The sequence below is a fragment of the Dermochelys coriacea genome, chromosome 25, assembly GCF_009764565.3.
Source record: "Dermochelys coriacea isolate rDerCor1 chromosome 25, rDerCor1.pri.v4, whole genome shotgun sequence".
In the NCBI taxonomy this organism is placed as follows: Eukaryota; Metazoa; Chordata; order Testudines; family Dermochelyidae; genus Dermochelys; species Dermochelys coriacea.
Window position 1 is genome coordinate 1,355,780 of NC_050092.1, and position 20,376 is coordinate 1,376,155.

At 43.3% G+C, this 20,376-nt stretch overlaps 1 protein-coding gene across 4 annotated transcripts in view; it reads right to left on the minus strand.

The window, feature by feature from the left end:
• Positions 1–1,689: 1,689 nt before the first annotated feature.
• Positions 1,690–20,376, minus strand: part of LOC119848174 (zinc finger RNA-binding protein-like) — a 76,237-nt gene continuing 57,550 nt past the window's right edge. For 2 of the 4 annotated variants that reach the window (XM_038383595.2, XM_038383594.2), the window contains exons 11-19: positions 18,704–18,842; positions 13,246–13,436; positions 12,222–12,393; positions 10,169–10,310; positions 9,493–9,590; positions 8,120–8,215; positions 5,954–6,065; positions 5,172–5,269; positions 1,690–3,439 (exon numbers count right to left, since the gene is read on the minus strand). In XM_038383595.2, the coding sequence (XP_038239523.1) occupies positions 3,260–3,439; positions 5,172–5,269; positions 5,954–6,065; positions 8,120–8,215; positions 9,493–9,590; positions 10,169–10,310; positions 12,222–12,393; positions 13,246–13,436; positions 18,704–18,842 (1,228 nt within the window). In that variant the 3' untranslated portion in view covers positions 1,690–3,259. Of the gene's footprint in view, positions 3,440–5,171; positions 5,270–5,953; positions 6,066–6,915; positions 6,938–8,068; positions 8,216–9,492; positions 9,591–10,168; positions 10,311–12,221; positions 12,394–13,245; positions 13,437–18,703; positions 18,843–20,376 lie in introns of those variants that run through there. The other 2 variants (XR_006277064.1, XM_038383597.2) reach the window with 2 other exon arrangements.

Consider the following 20,376-nt stretch of genomic DNA (forward strand, 5'->3'; position numbering starts at 1 on the left):
TCAGAACACAGGATCAGCATCATCTATGGATAAAGAACAGCAGCCAATTTATGGGAAAGAAGGAATAACTTAAAAACAAAACCCACATTATTGTACATTAATCACTCTGGAATATTGTTACCTGGCACAACTCTCAAGATTGTACATAGAACGCAAAGAGGTTCATTTAATGCAATCTAAACAATAACCTAATGTGGATTTCAACAGAGCCAGTGAAATCTTTTTCTGTAAACTGAGAAGGCCTTGAATCAAATATAAGCTAAAAATGGCATATATAAGCTCTAAATTAGCAAGGGCTAGTTTCTCAGAACACACTAGTTTTTGGGTGTGGTGCTGTCCCAGATGATGTGTCATACCTGCTGACCATCTTGTATCACATTGATCTGCTTTCAGTGTTTAGAATTTGAAGCTCTTCTCCTGCTTCTCCCTCTTAAGTCAGCATATAAACATGAACTAATTTGCAAATCATTTCCTCACTAACACCATGCCGAGCTAGGAGGTTACCAAAGGAAACCTTCAGCTTTCATAGGATATGCCAATCAGCTAGCAAAACAACGCTGATGGGTCACAACTGCCTAAAAAGGAGAATGCAAATATAACTCAAAGAGCCCCAACCAGGCCACAGAACATCTATGCACAGAGAGAAATTTTTCTATATTCGTTACTGTTCCCTGAACTGCCTTATAACCTCCATAGAGCATTTCTGTAGCACCTTGGCATGGAATGCAATAATTCTAGTCCTCACAAGACTCTCAGCTCACCATACTGTCTTGTTTATGATTTCTTGGTGCTCAGGACCTGAGCTGAGAATTGCTGTCCTAAGGAATTCATCATCAACTGCAGCCAATCCACCCATTTTCACAAATATAAACCTAAACCTTTGTTCACAGTTCCAACTGACCTCTTTTCTTGGGGAGAAATTCACTCCAATTTGAGATACAGATACAAAAGGGTTTTGGTCTTCTCCCCAGGGGTTCAAGGAGAAAAGCAACTTAATGTGCTTTTAACGGGAAGCACAGCTGAGTTCTATTTAATGGTGAATAGAACAGGTATTTTTTATTAAAAAGATAATCCAAGAATTTGCTGTTGAGATTAAAAATGCTGAATAACGTTAGAAAACCCAAACCAAAATATTAATGGAGTTTATAAAAACAAGGTTTAAATGAGGATCTGGGTGTGAAGTTGAAGTGCTGAGAGTTTGGGATAATCACCATCCATCCAATCAGTTGCCCGACTTGTGATCACTAGTCCAGAGTTCCCCAAATTGTGGGGGGCACCGGAACATATTGGGAGGCTGCAGCGGGGCCTGGGCCAGCCTCCCTAGGGAGGGAGTGCCACCCCACTCAACCCCACCCCCGCTGCTGGCCCCCACTGCAGCTCTGCTCCCGACCCAGGGCCAAGATTGGGGACAAGAGTGGAACCACATGGGACCGTGGGCTCAGCTGCAGGCCCCCACCATGGCCTAGGCTGTGGCTCCACCCCTGCCCTCAGCCTCACCATGGTTCTGTTCCTGGCCCCACTCCCTGCCTAGATACACCCCTAGCTGTGGCCCCTTTACCCTTGTCCTTCCCACCCCCATGCTGGGAGCCGTGGAAGGTTGATGGGGTAAGGGGGGTGCAACCCTGAAAAGTTTGGGGACCACTGTGCTAGTGGGATTCGTTGGTTAAATACTAGACATTAGATAGTAAATGGAAGCATAACTCCTTTATTTTATTTTTTTAATTTTTCTCCTTTTTTCCAGGTAGCACTACAAAGACATTCAAATATTAAAGCCACGTTACAGGCCGTCCTTTAAACACACATAAAATAACCAAATGAACTGTGTCAAGTGACCCTAGAACACGTCATTGTCAAAATAAAAGTTCTTTAAAAGAAAATGCCATTGGGCAACCAATTGAGAAACCCTCCACATAGAAACAGGTTGATCCAATCACTACTGGCTGCCCAATGCTAGGCTATCAGCTTTCCCAGATGGGCTTGCTGGCTGTACACTAAGTGCTGAGACCAAGCCCTTCACCCCCGTTTCTGTCAGTGCATCTAGGACACCCTTCCTTTGCTCAGTATCAGTAGATTTTACGGAATGGTAACCCAAACAAGCAGAGATATCAAAGCCTGAAATTTTATATTTCCGAGAGGTGCTGCTGAGAAATGCCTGGCTTTAAAAATGGACTAAATGTTAAATTGTGCAGATTAAAAAGAAAAAAAAAAAAAAGCAGCAGCTTTTCCCTGTGAGAGTCCTGGCCACCTCTCTTTGGAAGGCACTCATTGGTATGCAGAGAATCTCTGTGGTTAGTGAGTATACTGTCATGTAACAGGTATTAGAAAGTTAGCACTCTGGTCCTATTCTTAGCACCACCACTTCAGACTGTTTAGAGTAGCACTTACCCCTACTCATAGTGTCACTTCGACGGGCACATTTTTTGCTTTCCCGGAAGAGAAAAACTATGCAAAGTTGCAAACTACAATACCAAACAGGAGAAACCGTTCCAGTTTTTCCCCCCCCTCTTTTTTAGACAGCATGTTTTACAGGGGTGTTTTTAAGTACACTGTGAGGTGTCTAATGGAGAACTATAAATCCCAGGGAATTAAACATTGCAGACTCTACTGTCAATTGTCATTTATAAGTTGGCTGGTTTGCCAAAAATGGCTCTGAGCAAGCAGCTTATGTACCTCTTTACAATGCAGCACCCACTTCACTGCCCCAAAGTGGGAGCGCACAAAGTGCAAGATCCCCTTCCCAAAAAAAAATAAAATAAAATATCAAACTGGTCAATTTCAGACAGACACTCCAGATCCAGCTAGAAACTGCCTCCAATTTCAGGCTGGACAGCTAAAGTGAACAAGGATACACTTTTTAAAGAGACAAACCCAATAAACTTGTGTTTTCCTTTACATGTCATGGGGCATATTTAAAGCTTAAGAGAAATACCAGAGTTTAAAAAAAGTGCCTGCCTCAATCTACCTATTTTGCTGTGGGGAGGGTTTCTTCTGGAGTTGGGGGGGAGGGGGGAAACAGGGATGGGCGCACAGGAAGGGAACATAATAGAGGGAGAGGGACTGTTGCCATAATCAACTTTACTCTTACGGAATGATGCAATTTATGTAATGATTTAAGCACAATTTAAAACAAATCTACAGTACGTTATTTCAAGGGGAAAAACACTAAAATTGCCAAATGTCAGACTAAACAGCAACTCATATTTATATATAAAAAATTAAAGTCATGTGAACATTATCTCAGCAAATGCTACAACAGTGGTTAGGCATCATCATCTTCCTCTTTTCTGTGCTTCTTCCCGTCGCCCTCGCCCTCAGCTGTCTCACTGGTGTCTCGTCTCCTTTTTCTGTTGCGTGCATTAAGTCTATTTTTAGGAGGTGGCAAAGGGTCCATTCCAAGTACTTTGTGTATCTGCCTGAAAGCTAGCATCCTTAAAGCATGCTAGAGGAGGAAGCAGAAGAAATGTTAAGAATGGTACCATTGACAGGACAGTAGTAGGCATGACATGGCTGATACCACATAGCCTATGGTATCTTCTGCGTACAGCAGCCTTTGTAGTCACACACTACAGGCTGGAGTTTAAAGCTAACAACAACAACAACATGTTCTAAATACCAAGTACAGATACAAAGTATAAAGGACCTTACTGCACAGCTGCTGAGAGCTCATAAATTCAATTAAAATCAGTGAACGCTGAGCTAGTCAGTTCCTCTGAAAAATCTGGCCTCACATTTTTTGTCCTGATCCAAAACCTGCTGAAGTCAATGGAAATCATTACAATAGTTTCTAGCTCTTAAAAACACTGTTCCCAAAGCCCCACAAAGAGCTAGAAACCACTGTTCTTTGTTTGGTAAAAGAAACAGAGTACAAATAATAGCAGTCTTCTCACATCCCACATTGATCCATCCTAGAATGATCTCCTGCCTGCTATACCAACAGAAGTGATTCTAACTCCCTTGACCCTTTAGTCCTAGACATCTGTTAGGTACTCTCATTATTCACTGGGGTCTAAGTAGAAAATGCTATACAGAGGCCACATAGGAATATCTATTCTAAAGTCTTGAGTTTAATACAAGCCAGAAAGGTGAAAATTCAAGATTTAACTGGTAAGCCTACCAGGGTTGTTCTACACACAGGCAATACTTAGCTCAGAAGCAGAGATCAGTGTGAATTCCTAAATCAAATATCTGACTTCAGTCTACTGCTCTGGAAATGTGAGGCAAGATTACATACACTAAAAGCATTTTTAATTTTTTCTACCATGTAGTGGCTGGCTTGTTTTTTATTTTAAAATTGCATTACATTGCCTGCCAACATCCTAAGAATTTTTGACTGATACCAATACCATTGCTGACGTGGCCAACAGGAGCAGATTTTAGATACTGAGAGCAGAAAATGCAGCCCACAGCTTGCCTCTTCACATAAAATCTGATTAAACTGGCAGCTTTTGAGGCTGGTGGATGTAAAGAACTACCACCACACTGTTCATTAAGAAAATTAATAGTATTATAAAGAAATATGGTTGTGCACATTTTTTAAAGTATTAACTATTAAAAACACATGGACTTATATTTAAGGTTTTTTATTTCACCTGTTACCATTACACTAATCACCAAAGGCGGCTAACAAGATTCGAGAAAAATTGTAATTTTTTCATTACATTTACTTTTTGACAATTCTGTATTTTCTAGTCCATTTCACTGGTTTTCCCCATAGTCAGTTTTCCCTTGTTTTTATGTATTTACCCCTTAATCCCTCCAAGCCACACAGGAGAGAAAAGAGTTTTGAAAATAGGAAAATACGACTAAAAATGGGTAGGGAGACTAGGAGGCAAATGCGATACTGAAACTGACTTAACTCTCTTTAAAGGCAACTTTACTCTTCATTATGAAGTATTTTTCACATTGATGTATTTCTTTATTTTTAAATAAGTGTGTAAATTAGGCACAGCTTTCAGGGTCACAGAGTTGTTAACATGGCTTTTGGGGTCACAAACACATAAAATCGCAAACCAGAGGTTGTCCTTTACCATGGAGCTGTAGCTGTTTTCAAAACCTTAACTGGAAAGGATATAGTAACCTCAAATACCAATGTATACCAGATGCTTCACTTTACAGAATGCTTCTACTGAAGTTTCCTTCTCAGTGCTATTAGAAATAACTGTCTTATCTACCTGTGCACTGGCTGTAATATCCTCTCGTTCCTGACTGGTCATAGTCTCTAGAGCATCCATTTCAACTTTCTCACAGGGATCTTGTAGCCCAGGTCCATCTGAATGCAAGGGGAAGAAGGAACCACAACTCTAAAACTCACTATGATCAGGGTTTAAGAAAAAGACGTTTAAAAAAATCACATTTAAATAATTTCCAAATGTACAGTGTTAGTTACAAAAAGAAAAGGAGGACTTGTGGCACCTTAGAGACTAACAAATTTATTTGAGCATAAGCTTTCATGAGCTACAGAATCACTTCATCATAGTTACAGTATCACTGACATTGCTTTTTACTATTTATGACGACGGGTTACTTTTTTTGCACTTCACTCACCTTGAACAAGGAAACCTCACTAGTCAGTTTCATTTCTGCACTCTCAGGGACTGGCACAGAATGCTAAAGTGCTTGGGGTTTATATTTTTTAAAATCTTGCTTAAATTTTTAATGAGAGCAATATTATTAATGCACACACAAGTGTTCGGCCTAAACTATCCAAATCTCTTTAAGCACTTCAAAATAAAAAATAATCAACTCCTTCCCATCAATCAAAAAGGCACGTACAACTGAGTTCCAGAATCAGTGCTGTGTACAGAGTTTATTCCAACAGTCATACTTTAACATCTGTTCAGTGGGAAACCATCACAAAATGTAGCATGTACTGCAGGATGACAATACAGATGGCCCAATCCACTGTTTCAAAGATTTTGTGGAGTGACATTACAGATACAAGTTTAGAACTGACCCATCAAGAGTGTTCCCGTGGCTACACATTCAAGAACTCGGCGCATGGCATCTCCAGGACTTAGCGGACTTGTTGCACTACTTAAAGCCTTTTCTACAAGAAGTTCCATTGCCTGCAGGAAGGACAAAATCAGGGTTGACTTTTTAAACGAGGAAATGAAGCTAAAATACATTTTCTTAAAAATATAAGCAATGGTGTGTCCTCCACAAAAGGCTGGCAGCTTCTGCGAAGGAAAGAATCCTTTCCTTAGGGCTATGTCTTGCTTTTTAGTTCTCTGAAACGAGACTCAAGCTACTGCTAAGGCAGCCTTGTAAAACGATTACCAACATCTAAGCTCCTGCAAAAAACCCTTCTTGTCTACTTATGCTATGACAATAATAATGAAAACATTTTACCTGCTTGTCAACAAAAATTACTTGGGTGAGAGAATGGACAAATAGAACTTTGCAAGGCTGAGCTTAAGAGAATTCACAACTGAGTTCAGAGTTGGCTACTAACTTCTTTCTAAAAAACTCTCTTTAGCAAGTCACATGATAGAATTCTGCACCTAGATGATTTACAGAAGTCTGGTCACTTTCTTAGCAAAATTAGGACTGACCAAAGGATTTGGACTACTGTATGCTACATGGAACCATCTAGACTGGCTCCTCTATGGTTTCTTTGGGCATTAGTTGATAATAGCCCTGTTATTTATTGGCACTTTTCTAAAAATGTTCAAGTTTATCATCACTTGTTTATTAAATTATTTTGTAAACCTACAGGCGTCTACCAGTGAAACCCTTGTCACCTTTTATCCAGCTTTCCTATGATGTTTATATGATTCTAATACTACTATATTAGAAAGTTTTGTCCAATCACCATCAGTAGCATTACAGTTGCACTAGAAGTTCCCAATCAAGTTCCCATTGTACTAGACATTGTATACACACACAGTAAGACAGTTCTGGGCCCATGGTACTTACAATCTTCCAGCCGCGGTAAGAGCTGGAAGAGAAGGGGTAGCAATGTGAAGAAAGCAAATGTGCTTCCCTCTCAAGAAGCCAATTCATCCCCCTACCACAGGTTAACTGAACATGTGCAGAAAGAGGGGACTATTGTACAAGCAAGTACCAGTGGGGTCTCTCTCCAAAGGTTAGGTTCATTTCTTCAGCCAGATATAATGAGAGCAAGTCCCTCAACTGCTCCTAAACCAGCAGCACAAAGGCAACAAAGGGAGATGAACAAGACCAATACTGTAATTGACACCAGGGTTCAATTACACCAGAGGGATAAAATGTGTTCCTACATTATATTTTTAGTATTTATTGAGGCAATCCACAAGTTAGACTAATGCAGTAGCTAGTATGGCAGAAGGTTTTCTAAGTAGAACTGTATGGTTTACAATAAATAAAATCCAACTGCTTCCCCAGTTGTTTAAGGCTCTCTGAAATACACAGACTACTCTCTGCAGAGTCTTGATATGCGTAATATGAATAGGACTCCTGGAAGCCTTGTGAGAGAAGAGTTCCAGGTCTGCATGAAGCACGTAACCCACTGTATGGACACAAATGTTGTGTCCATACAGCATAGTGGATTTAGAGCTCAGCTGTGTTAGGAGTTTGTATGTTATACACATATCTGACTCTATATAGTGTCTACAGTCATGCTGGTGTTGCTGTTTGCATTCTGAAGAAAGGGACCTCTTCTCACAGAGCTCTAGCTAAATCATACTGCTTATGTGGCCTGCAGACATGGGCTGTGGCACCATACTTGTTATAGCCAAGTATGAAGTTGAAAATCTGAGATGACTGCAGATATGCACTAATTATTTCTAAACTGTCACAGTCTCCAGCCCCACAAGAGGATCTGGAATTGAATAAATACATAAATTTGCTTTGGTGAAGAAGCTATGGAGGATGGATTCCCTATTGCTGAGCAGCAGTCTTCTTGTTAGTCTACAGAAAAGGGAGGGTAAATGTAGACCATTTTCTAGGACCTACTGAGGTCAGCAGGCTTTGCCACTGACATCAACAGATTCAGCCCTATGTATTCAATGTACTTGTGTGGTTAGCTTATCTTTTACATCATTTCAATATCCCTAATAATCATCACTGTTGCTAAAAAGCAGCATCTTACATGATAGCAATCAAAGGAAGGGTGTCACAGAAAAGGCTTCTGTCTTCTTACCCAATCTGGAAGTGCCCCCCATGTTGGTACACGTTGGCAAAGATCTCGCAGAACCCTGATGATAATCACACATGACTGCAGACCGTTAGCTCTAGCCTTTATGAAAAGAAACAAGACTGCTAACAGAAAATACCTAAGACAATAAAAACCTAAGGTCATACAACCAACAAAACAAAACTCATTAAAAGTATTTTAGAGTCTGAGGAAAATATTCTCCTTACTGAATATTAAACCATTTGACTTCACATGGAGCAAAGTGTGCACTGTGTAATACTCCATGTAAAAATGCAATGGGGCACTGGCATGCCAAAAAAGGGTGAGGTAGAACAAAACCAAAAGAGATAAAGAAACTAACCTATCTAGTTAAAAGAAGGCTAAAGCAATTGTGTTGAACATTTTGAGCACTCTCAGGGTAAGCAACATTATTTGTGGATTCAATGCTAGCAAAACGTTAGATTGGCAGCTCTGAATACTCAAATCCTCTACTTATCCACAAAGCAGGTAAAGAATGATCAGGATAGGACAGGCTTCACTTCTCCACTAGCCAATGGATCGCAAGTGTCCTAGAGAGACCAATGGGGATGTTATCTCTAAGGATCTATTCAGTTCCTGATTTTCTGTTGGGGTTGCTGAACAGTGCTAATTATGGTGGTGGATTTTATAAGTATTTCTTAAACAACTAGAGAGACATGGTGAGGTAATATCTTATTGGGCCAACTTCCACTGATGAAAGAGACAAGCTTGAAAGCTGACACAGAGCTCTTCTTCAGATCTGGGAAAGGTACACAAGAGTGTCACAGCTAAAAACAAGGTTTGTTAAGCATAAGGAATTAATATGTTGTAAGAAACCACTCAAGATGAATTGGAAAGTTAACACCTCTGCAGTCAAAGGAAGGTCAGTGGCTCTTATACAATCGTCAGTTGTACTTGAAAGTTTAGGATTTAAAAGGGCATTTCTAAGCTAGGTGGTGAGGGTGACATATAAAAGGATCCTCTCAGATCCATTTATTGACAGGAGTTGACATACGCAGACTTCTTTAGCCTGCCAGAATAAAGATAAAATATTTTGCTTCAGCAGGATTTATTTTCACTAAAACCCTATGAAAAACACAACAGGCTCATTTATATTCTAGAAATATTCCTATTTTAAGTTATTGTGCTGTGGAGAGGATGAGCTGGAATGCGTACACGAGAATTTTGTGGTCACTATACAGAAGATGCCCCCAATAGCATCAGTTACACTTTGAATAAACATGGTCCGCTCTGCAGCACAAAACTGTGCCTCCTTCCTCCTCTCGCCCCTTCCTTGTACCAGGTTAGCAAATCAATGGGAAATGGCATAACACATCTCAGTGCTTGGAAAAGCTCTTTACCTGGAACCATTTAGCATGACGAAGGGCAGCCAATGACTCTAGGCATTTCTGTTGACTCAAAATATCACAGGGGTCAGGCTGAGATTCTGCTGATGCTTCTAAGAGGAAAGAAATATATGAATTTCTCTTTGCACCACTTACTTACAAAGCTTTCACGACCAAGAGTTGCTGTGAAAGACCATAATAGAGGCATAACTTTTTATTACTAATAGCTATCAAACTAGCATACTGTAGTTTCTAAATCATATCCACAGACGGAAGCCTGACTGCATTGCGATTAGAGATCATTGTCTCCTCCATGAAAAGCAAGCAGGCTTTTTCAAATGAGAATGTGTTTCTGAAAGCATTGAGAGCAGCACAAAAATCTCCATTAGCAGATTACAACAATTAAGTCTGCAGATTTATAAAGTTAAGTCTCGAACACAGCTACCTCCATCCATCTTCTGCCCCCCCATTCCGGAAGGTGAAGGGAAAAAGCAGCACAGGAGTTTGAGGAGGATTTCAGCCTCCTGATTTTGTCACTTTGGAAGTATTCCAACAGTAGTAACCAAATCAACAAGAGGTATTAAAATGTCTGCTCAGTTACCATGATTATTTCATTTGGAAATTATTACATATTTAGTACATCAAATCTTTCACACACGAAGTAATTTTAAACCATCAATGATTTACTCACCTTCGTCAGTGGAATCATCCTCTCTCATGAGAGGAGATGTGACTGAAATTGTGACCTGCATTTTTGGTTCCTTGCATGAACAGATGAGTATATTCGCTTCCTCAGCATCAGATGAAACTTCATACTCATCTTCAGTTAAACTCTAGAAAGTTAAAAGAACAAAAACTCCACTTGTTTCACCTTCAAGTTCACGTGCCAGCATTACCTCTACACCCCACTATTAAAAAAAAAAAAAAAAAAAAAAAAACTTATTTGGTGAATTTTTTGTTCACGAAAGAAATTGACTAATATAGTTTAAAAGCTAGGAATGATGTAGCATCAGTTTCAAGTACATTAGTAGAAAAAAATGGGTGAGGTAATATCTTTTATTGGACCAACTCCTGGTGAAGGAAGGGACAAGCTTTTGAGCTAAATAGAGCTCTTCCTCTGGTCTGGAGAAGGTAGACAGAGCATCTGAGCTAAATACAAGGTGGGACAGGTTGTTAAGCATAAGAAGTTCACACATGCAGTATAAGACCACTTTAAATGAAGTGGGCAATTCAAGATTAGGAGGCAGTAGGGTGTGCTACAAATTGTTGTAATACACCATAAAACGTGTGTGTGTGTTTTAAGTCTATAATTTTTTGTGTCCAGTAGAGTTATGAATTTAAGTTCTCCCTTTTGAAGGTATTATGCAGGTTTCCTTTGAGGATGGGGATTGAGAGGTCAGACATGGAGACATCTGTATCCTGAAAGAAATCTTTCCCAAACTCCTCCTTCTGGCTTTCGAACACCACCCCAACCTCACCAAGTTTGTCTTCAGAAGAAAGCTCCGACCAGACCAGCACACACCAACTCAAAGAAGCACCAGTTCCTGCCAGAACAAGTGCAAAACATGCAGATCTATCTCCACTGATTCAATGATCAGTACCTCCCACATACAACTTTCAAGATCTATGGATCCTACACATGCCTATCAGAACATGTGGTGTACCTCATCCAGTGCATCAAATGCTCCAACAACCACCATGTGGGTAAAACCAATCACTACGCTCTTAAATGAAACCATGCAGAGAAATGATAGCGACAGACCACCACATCATCCATTGCTGAACACTTTTCACAAAGTGATCACTCCATGTTTGACCTCTCAGTCCTTTTCCTCAAAGGAATCCCACATAACACCTTCAAGCGACAAGCCTGGGAGCTTAAATTCATAACTTTGCTGGACACTAAAAACCATGATATTAAGAAAGACACTGGTTTTATGGCTTATTATAGTAATTTGTAATACACTCTGCTGCCTGCTAACCTTTAATTGCCCAATTCCTTAAATTGCTGTCTCCTACTGCATATGTGAACCTCTTACGCTTAATAATTTCTCTCACCTTTTATTTAGTTCAGACACACTGTCTACCTTCTCCAGACCTGAGGAAGAGCTCCTTCCACCAACAGAAGTCGGTCCAATAAAAAAAAAAAAAAAAAAAAAAATCACCTACCTTGAGTGTCTCATATCCTGGGACCAGTACCCCAGCTACAACAACACTACAAACGTATATAATAAGTAGCATACTGGGGTTTTTTTTTTGCAGTAGGCCCTTACTGGCCGTGCTTTCTCACAGCCCTACCAGTGTACCTCAAACTTGACATGCAACTCTGTCATTCTAGTCTTGAGACTTTCCTGAGCAGACTGTCCCATCATGCAAATTATGCCAAATTATGCCAGCCTATAAGGACTGAACTAAGACACCCAAAAATAATTTCGTGTGCAAAGGGGGGGGGGGCGGCAAAAAAACAAGTACAGCAAGCCACTATGCTACCTACTACTATAATGGAAATTGACATTTTGAGATGGAATGCAGAAAAAACCCAGCACATGTTCTCTTTCACAATACCTATTTCTAAGGGCAGGAACTGTATCTTCCATTTTGTTTTGTACATAGCCTAGAATATTGTTAATCCTCCATAAGCAGTACTGGATTATTCTATGCTCTAGGTGTCCTTTTTCCTGACAACAAGCAAAGGAGAAACAGTCATTAGAAATCAGAAACAAAGAAAGAGGATCCACTCTTACTGAAAGCTGCTTGGGCAGCTGCTCTGTAATATTCTTTAAGAGGGTGTGTGTAGGTTTCTGGGCAGAGAGTAGGATAAGACGAACATTCCTGTCTCCTTGGAGCAGAAGCCCTTTTGCCAGAATGCCAACTCGCATTACACCTTTCAGAATTCGGGGTGCAGTTTCTGCTTTCCTGTTGAGGAGAGAAGTCATGGGAAAACATCAAACAGAACTATCTACATTGAATCTGAGCCTAAAAAATCTATCACAGGAAGCCCCAAAATATCTGAAAAGCAGAACTAAAAGGCAATTAACAATATCATTAAGGCTACTGAAGTAAATTGCTGCACTGTATTTGTTAAAACAGAAAGACACTGAAATCTCCATGCAATTCTTTGGTTCCACTGCAGCACAAATTCATTGAAGCAACTTTAGTGGTAGGTCCACTATAAGTTACTTTGCAACATGTTTGCCTTTTGATTGTAATTTTGAAACCTTTAACATAAACCTAAATACAAGAACTCTCCAGAACTCATATTTAAAATATTACATTGAAATAGCATGAAGATTTCACTACCACCCCATGTATAACTGTTCAGAGAGGAGACTATTTTTGTTTTACTACTTTTGAAGTGACTTAAGTGCCAAGTGGTGTGTCAGCTATGTACAGCTGGAACATTTTCTGCAGGAATGGGACATTACTATAACCCTTTTTAATCTAGCTTCAACCAGTAATATGGGACACAAAACCCAAATTAAAGCCACTAAGTAAGGAAGACAATTCTGTATGTATCGCAAACTCTGATCTCTACCCTCACTAATGTTTAGGCAAACAATATACAGATGCACAAACGAGAGCAAGGAGAAGATTCCTTTTTGCCATTTTTAAACTCATTTTGCTGATGTGGTCTCCTTACCCATCCCCTTCAAAGGCTCTACAGCTATCCTGGGATGATGACTTTCCTAGCACACCAAAAGTGTCAACCTCATCTTGCCACAATACTGCAGTAACTACTTATGGAAAGAGTCTATACAAGTTTGTTACCCCCTCTCTTCATCATCATCTTCTTCTCTTTCAGATTCTTGCTCTGTCAATGAATCAGAGACGAGCTTAAGAGCACGTTCAGAATGGGAGACGACCTTCTGGATGGCCTGCAGCTCTTCCTCCGTTGGGTAGATGCTAGAGTGCTTTGTCATGATGTGACGGTCATCAGAAGAGTCTGGACGTCTAGTAGGCTGAGACACAGAAAAGAACAAACTTTACTAACATCTGGGGGCTGAGAAGAAGAAAAAACAGTTACCTACCTTTCATAACTGTTGTTCTTCGAGATGTGTTGCTCATGTCCATTCCATGCTAGGTGTGCGTGCCCCTACGTGCGCAGCTGTCAGACTTTTGGCCTTTAAGTACGCATCCTTTAAGTCAACAGCGCATATCAGTCCCCTGGATGCAGGGAAGGAATGATGGAGGCCATGCGGAACTTCTTGAGAGACTTGTTGAGGCCATGTAGGTCCAGGATAGGTCTGAAGCCCACTTTGGCCTTTGGGATTAGGAAGTAGCGGGAGTAGAATCCTCTTCCTTCCATGTCCTGAGGAATCTCCTTCACAGCCCCCAAACCCAGGAGAGTCTCGACCTCCTGAACAAGCAGATGCTCATGAGAAGGGTCCCTGAAGAGGGATGGTGGAAAGGAGGGACAGTGAAGGGGGGAGGGGAGGGCGGGATGACCAAGAATTGCAGAGTAAAGCCCCGAGCAATTATGTCCAGGACCCAGCGGTCCAATGTAATCCTGGAGCATGCCAAACAATAAGGGGAGAGGCAGTCAAGAAAAGGGTGGGAAGGATCTGGACAGATGGCTGGTGCATTGCTCCCAGGCGCACCCTCAAAATGAGTGCTTCTGGCCCCCTTGGTGTTTTGCCAGGCCAGGCTGCGCAGGGAAGTGGGACGATAAGCGGCGGCAGCGGCTAAACCCGGTGTCCCGCTTCCTTGTAGGCTCATGACAAGGCTGCCACTGTTGTGGATGTGGTGGAGGTCGGAACAGTTGTCTCAACACCTGAGGAGTATGCATCCCCAGGGAGTGGAGAGTCACCCGCATGTCCTTAAGGCCATACAGCTGTGCGTATGTCTGGTCAGAGAACAGGCCGACACCATCAAATGGGAGGTCCTGAAAAGAGGCCTGCATCTCCTGGGACAGGCCCACAGCCTAGAGCCAGGAACTGCACCTCAACCACCGCTGAGGTGACCACCCAGGCAGCCGAATCGGCCGCATTCCAGGTCGTTTGGAGGGAGCAAGGGACTGCGTTGTGCCTTTCTCCACCAGAGTTGCAAACTCCTGGGTCACATCCTGGGGCATGGAGTCTTTGAACTTGAGGCGGGATTCCCGTAAGTTAAAATTGTAACACCCGGGTCTGGTGGTCTACCACTCGAAACCGGAGGCTGGCCATAGAATAAATCTTGTGACCAAACAAGTCCAACCTCTTAGCGTATTTTTAGGGGTGGAACTGGTGGGGTCCTGCTTATCTTTCTAGTTGTCCGCTGACATGACCAACGTTCTGGTGGCGGGTGGTTGTATAAGTACTCAAATCCTTTCGCAGGGATGAAGTACTTCTTCTCCACTCTTTTAAATGTGGGTGGAATAGAAGACAGGGTTTGCCAGATGGACTTGGCAATGTCCAGGAGCCCCTCATGTACCTGGAGTGTGACCCGGGCTGGGGTGGCTGCCAAGAGCACATTGAACAATGTGTTCGTCTGCTTCTCCATCTCCTCTGCCTTCAGGCCCAAGTTCAAAGCCACCTTACGGAGCAGCGCCTGATGCTCCTTAAAATCGCCTGGTGGGCTAGCTCTGGAGGGCCACCACCGCCTCACCTGGGGAGGAGGATGATGATGGGACCATCAGGGGAGGCCCGCTGGCATCTTCCCCCAATGGGGAGGGTGGCCTTGGGGTGGGCACCAGCTCCAATCCGCGGCGGTCACTGGAGCATCCTGCACCGAACCTGGTGCTACGGTGCCACGGGTGCCAACTTCAGCCTGTTCGACATGGAAATTGATGGTTGGCGAGAGTGGGGCAATGGCATAATGGGAACCCCCAGGCATTCCAGTAAGGCCATTGGCCTTGCTGCCAGGCCGGCCCTGATGCCATAGACATACCCTCCGGAGCCCCTTCCCGTTGTTGCCTGGGCGAGGGGCTGAACTGTGCCTCCGATCGGGAAAAGTTGTTGCCCTCCGGTGACCATGGCGGGGCCATCGAGGCCTGGGTGTGGCGGCTACTGACAACTGGTGCCGGGAATAGGGAGAGTGGCATCGTGTCGGGGAGTGGCATTGAGGTCTCAGCGTCAGCAACCAACGACGTGACGTGGACCGGTACCAGGGAGATTGTTTATGCCTGGGAGAGCTCCAGTGTGAAGATGGAGACTGGGTACACGGTACCGATGCCTGGTAATGATGGCCTAGAGACCTGGGCCGCGGAGACCAAGAGTGTTGCAACTTAGGGCTCTGCCTTGGCTCTGGAGACCAGTGGCACTCACTCGACTTGTGCGAGGCCTTACCGGCAGGCTTGCCCTTGCAGGGAGCCTTAGCCAGTTCCATCACCGAACACAGTGCCAGCTGTGGTGGGAGCTCTCTTGACTCTGCAGGCGCCAAGAGCCGAGCAGGTGTCGACTGCACCATCAGCTTGGACTGTGTACTCCTCCCCAGAGTCGGGTCTTTTTGAAGGGAGGAACTCCCTAAGGCGGAGCCCTTGTGTAGGTCCAGAGTGGGCATAAGGCCCGAACAGAGTCCTGTGCCCAGCGTGTTTTTATCAGGATTGCCTGGTGCTGGAAAGAGTCCAGTGTCACAGGTGTGTTACGCATCGAGGCCAAAGTGCTGGGTGCCATTTCGGGCTGAGCTGGCTCTGAAACTGGGTTCAGGGCTGCCTGCATCAGGAGGGCCCTGAGACATATGTCGTGTTCCCTCTGTGTCCGAGGACAAAAGTTCTTGCAGATGCAACAATGCTCCTTCACATGGAACTCCCCTAGGCACTGTAGGCAACTACTGTGAGGGTCACTAACAGACATAGGCCTGTTACACGTGGAGCAGGGCTTAAAATCCGGAGAACGGGACATGCCCTGCCCGGGGGCAAAGTCCCCGATGGGACTCGCACTAACTGTACACTTAGCTACTTAACTACTAACTAAGAAACAATAGAACTATTTACAACAAGGCTAAAACAGGAAAGGAACTGCTGGCCACTTGCAAAGCAAGGGACAGAGGCACTCTGACCACCACGGGAAGTAAGAAAGAACTGGGAGGGTGCAGGGCCAGCGACACCTGATATACCTTGGCATGAGCACAGAACTCCATGGGGCGCCACAGCTGGCCCTATGGCTACTGCTAAGGCAAAAATCTCCGATGGCTGCGCACGTGGACATGCCCAGACCTAGAATGGAATCCACATGAGCAAGCACTTGAAGAAGAATGAAAAAAATTCTTAGCGATGCCATCACTAATAGACATCGTATACACATTCATAACTACATGAACAGATGCAGAAGACTATGTGAAAACAATTAAAGCAAAGAAATTCCAGCAAGCAACTGGAATTTTGTCAAGTCTCAAAGGGTCAGGCTAGAAAAGCAGTAGGGAAAACTTAGCTGCTGCAGAAAGTGAGGCTCAATAGGAGGTGTTCTTCCCTCTGAATTAGTATTGCACTAATGCTCCGTCACAGCATTAGGGGGTGCTGGATTCCAGAAGGTGAAGTTTTGTAAATCAGACTTTAAAACCTAATGTCCTGACCACATGTGATGAATCCACAGCACCATTTGTGCCCTGTGGCCAGATAAAATTCCAATTTAGGTAGTTACATTCTCCCTCCCTCAATTTCCTCTGTAATTTCAACAGGATAAGATATTTTTCACTTCCTATACTGAAGTGTTGTGCAGTGTTATTACGCACTAAACAGGTGTCATGTTCTAACCTAGAGGATGGAATGCTGCGCAAGATAACTAATATGAGTGCTACATCAGTGAATTTGTAAAAGTAGGGGATTTGAGGATTGATTTGGATGAAAGGCTCGATGTAGCTGCAGGATGATTAGTATATGGCACAGCAGCAGGACCAAGACATTAGTAGAGGGAGCTTTAAATTTATACTAACAAGTGATTTTCCAAGTTCTTCAGCTGCAGCGGTTAATAAGCAATCTCCTGAGTTTTCCTAGCCAGCTCTCTCAAATCATGGTGTAGTCACATTGACTATAAAGACCTCCCAATCCCAGCAGTGATCACAGAACCAATCACTAAGATCCCCACATGTGGCACTGTAAAATTTCTTTTTAAAAATGTATCAGGTGGCTTGGCACAGAGTGACACCATATCTCATACCTAGCGGTTTGACCCAGTCAGTATAGACAGATTAGTCTAAGGAGATTCAGTGAGAGCTGAAAATAAGCCTCCTAGTTTCCAGTGATTAAGATAAATAAGGTTCCATGAGAGGTGCACTAATATAGACGCAGCCTTAAAAAGTAAAGGAATAGTATGGTTAAATGGAAGTGGTCACTGAGGGCAGGAAAAAGAGCATCTATTGTGGTGAAAGGCAAGTCTAGAGCTCTTTGCTTGTGATTACAACAAAAACCCCATTTACTAAAGCCTGCCTCAGAGAATCAAACAAAAAGGAATCTGACCTCCAGGTCAGACTGCCTGAAAAACGCTTGTTAAATGGTTTGAAAAGGACTGGGAAAGAAAATGCAGCTCACTGTACAGGGGTTTTGTTTGTGACAACCATCACTTTAGTAACCTGCATATAAATGGAACATATGTCAATGTACAGATTACATTACAAAGTATTTAGCAAGGCTGGCTAGTAATTTTTCCAATTTAAAAAGTGAATATTCACCAGTGCATATTTTATCTCCTGCTACTGTAATGCACCACCCACTCAAGTGCAGATAGGGCACTGCCATATGGAATCCTCGCAGCAAATCTCAAGTGGGTGTGCGCGCGCATGTGCAATCATGTGGTGATCTCTTGCCCCAACATAAAAGGAGGTTTTTGAAAGAAAGGGTGAGTGTCTGGGTGCAGGGCACAAATGAGTGGAGCGGAAGATATGCAGAATATAGGTGTGATAAAAATTGAAGAGGCTTATGAGTTTAGGCATAGGAAGTTAAGAGGACATAGACAACTGTTTTCAAGTGGCATTTTGTTGCTGAATATAAGGACAGGGAAGGCAAATCGTACCCTTTGGGCTGCATAATATAAACAACAAATTAGTAATCTGAAGTTTATATGTTTACCCTGCCAAGCAGTCCAACATTTCAAACATGCATTTGTCGAAAATGCTGCAACCAACTAAAAGAGTTAATCCGTGTCCATTACCAATTCCAAATTCTGGTGATGGGTTTTTAGGAGAGACAAAAAATTAATCCTGCAATACTCAAAGAATACACAAGGGAACACACATTCTAGCCTTGAAACAGAATTTAAAGATGCCAGACTTCTTCACATTTCTCCTTCCAGGAATTTAATCAAGGGTTACCCACCAAGAGAGGAGGAACTGGCATGCCAGGTCTGCCCATAAGTGGGGGTGGATGCCAGTCTGCGGCCATCCGCCGCCGCTGCTCTTCCCAGTATAACTGCTCTTCCTCTACCCGCCGCCAGTACAGTTCCTCTTCATAGCGCCTGAATGGAAAGAGATTAAAAAAAAAAAGTGGTACAGATACATCAAGCAAAGATGAATTGCATTAAAGTACTTCTGGGCTCAATTCAGTCACTGGTCTCTGACCAGCTGATCAGGAAAAGCCTATGATGCTATATGTAAGTTAACAAATAACTAATAATGATTATTTGTAATCAGATTAGCAAGAGTGTAATCAGGAGAATATGAAGAAAATTAACATATTGGATTGAACTGTGTAAGCAGCCAGAATCAGAATTGGAGATTGCTGATCTTCTCATTTCCTGCCCTAGCTCTGCTGTGTATTGTTTAAACAGCTGCTGTATTTCACACCAGAGATGACTGCATATCAGTGAGTTAAATGAATTAACAAGTCAAGATTCTGCAAAGAATGGATGATAGACAGAGAAAAGCTTAAGGAGCCTTTTCTATCCATTCCCCGCAAAATGCATTACACAGGAACTAATATCTAGTGGCATCCTCCAGCTGGAAGTGGCACTGTCAGTGCCATATGCCTACTATCTTCCAGTATTTAATGGGGCCTGGATACGGTGGGGAGAAAAAGATGGCACGGAGCACTATACAGTATGTACTCTGAGGCATTACAAAAGCTATCCGTCGTCCCACTCCACTTGGTGCTCTACTGCAGGGATTCTCAAACTGTGGGCCATAGCCCAAAGGTGGTCTGCCCTGGGCGGAGTTGGAGGCCGCTCAGCCAGCAGCTGCCATTTTCCAGCCGCCGTGGTCAAGAAGTAAGGACTGGAGCAGACCTAGTATGCAAGGACATGGAAGGCAGCTTAGGGCAACGGGGGCGGGTGGGGGGGGAAGAGAGAGAAACAGTGGGGTTAAGGGGGGGAAGCCCAGGGAGGCAGCGGGGGCCAAAGGTGCCAAAATACAAGTTTGCCCAGGGCATCATTTTCCCTAAGGCCAACCCTGGGTGCCTGTGAGGCATGCTAGGTTGCTGAGTGGATGACTGGGGTAGGGCTGCCAGGTGACAAGCTCAAGGCGCTCAGAGGGCTGCTGAGGTGGAGGGAGTCGGCGGGAGCTGGCTGTGGCACTGCCTGGCCCCTCTGCCCTCTTGCTGGCCCTGGTCCCTGGTGAGGTGGGGGGGGCGCGCACGCCTGGCAGGACCCCTCTCTCCCTGACAGACGCATGTTAATGGTGGGCTGCAGTGCCTATTGCAGTTGCACAGGTGGGCCTCAGGGAAAAAAGTTTGGGAACCCCTGCCCTAGAGAAGTGAGGGCAAAATACGAGCCACAACCTAATTCATTCAACTTGCATTGCTTTCACACTTTACTGCAAAAACAGGCCTACATCCTCCCCTTCAAATGCTGTTCAGTTACAGCAAGGGTAAAGTACCAGCCAGCGAGAACAAGACAACACATCTGCTTTCACTTTCCCTATGTAGAGACAATGGTCTTGGATGATACAGCTCTAAAGGATCTTTAGACTCCTGTAAGGTCATAAGCTTTTCTATTATGGCAGTGCTTTTCAACCTTTTACTTCCTACAACTCTCTAAACAATTTGACTACTTTGCC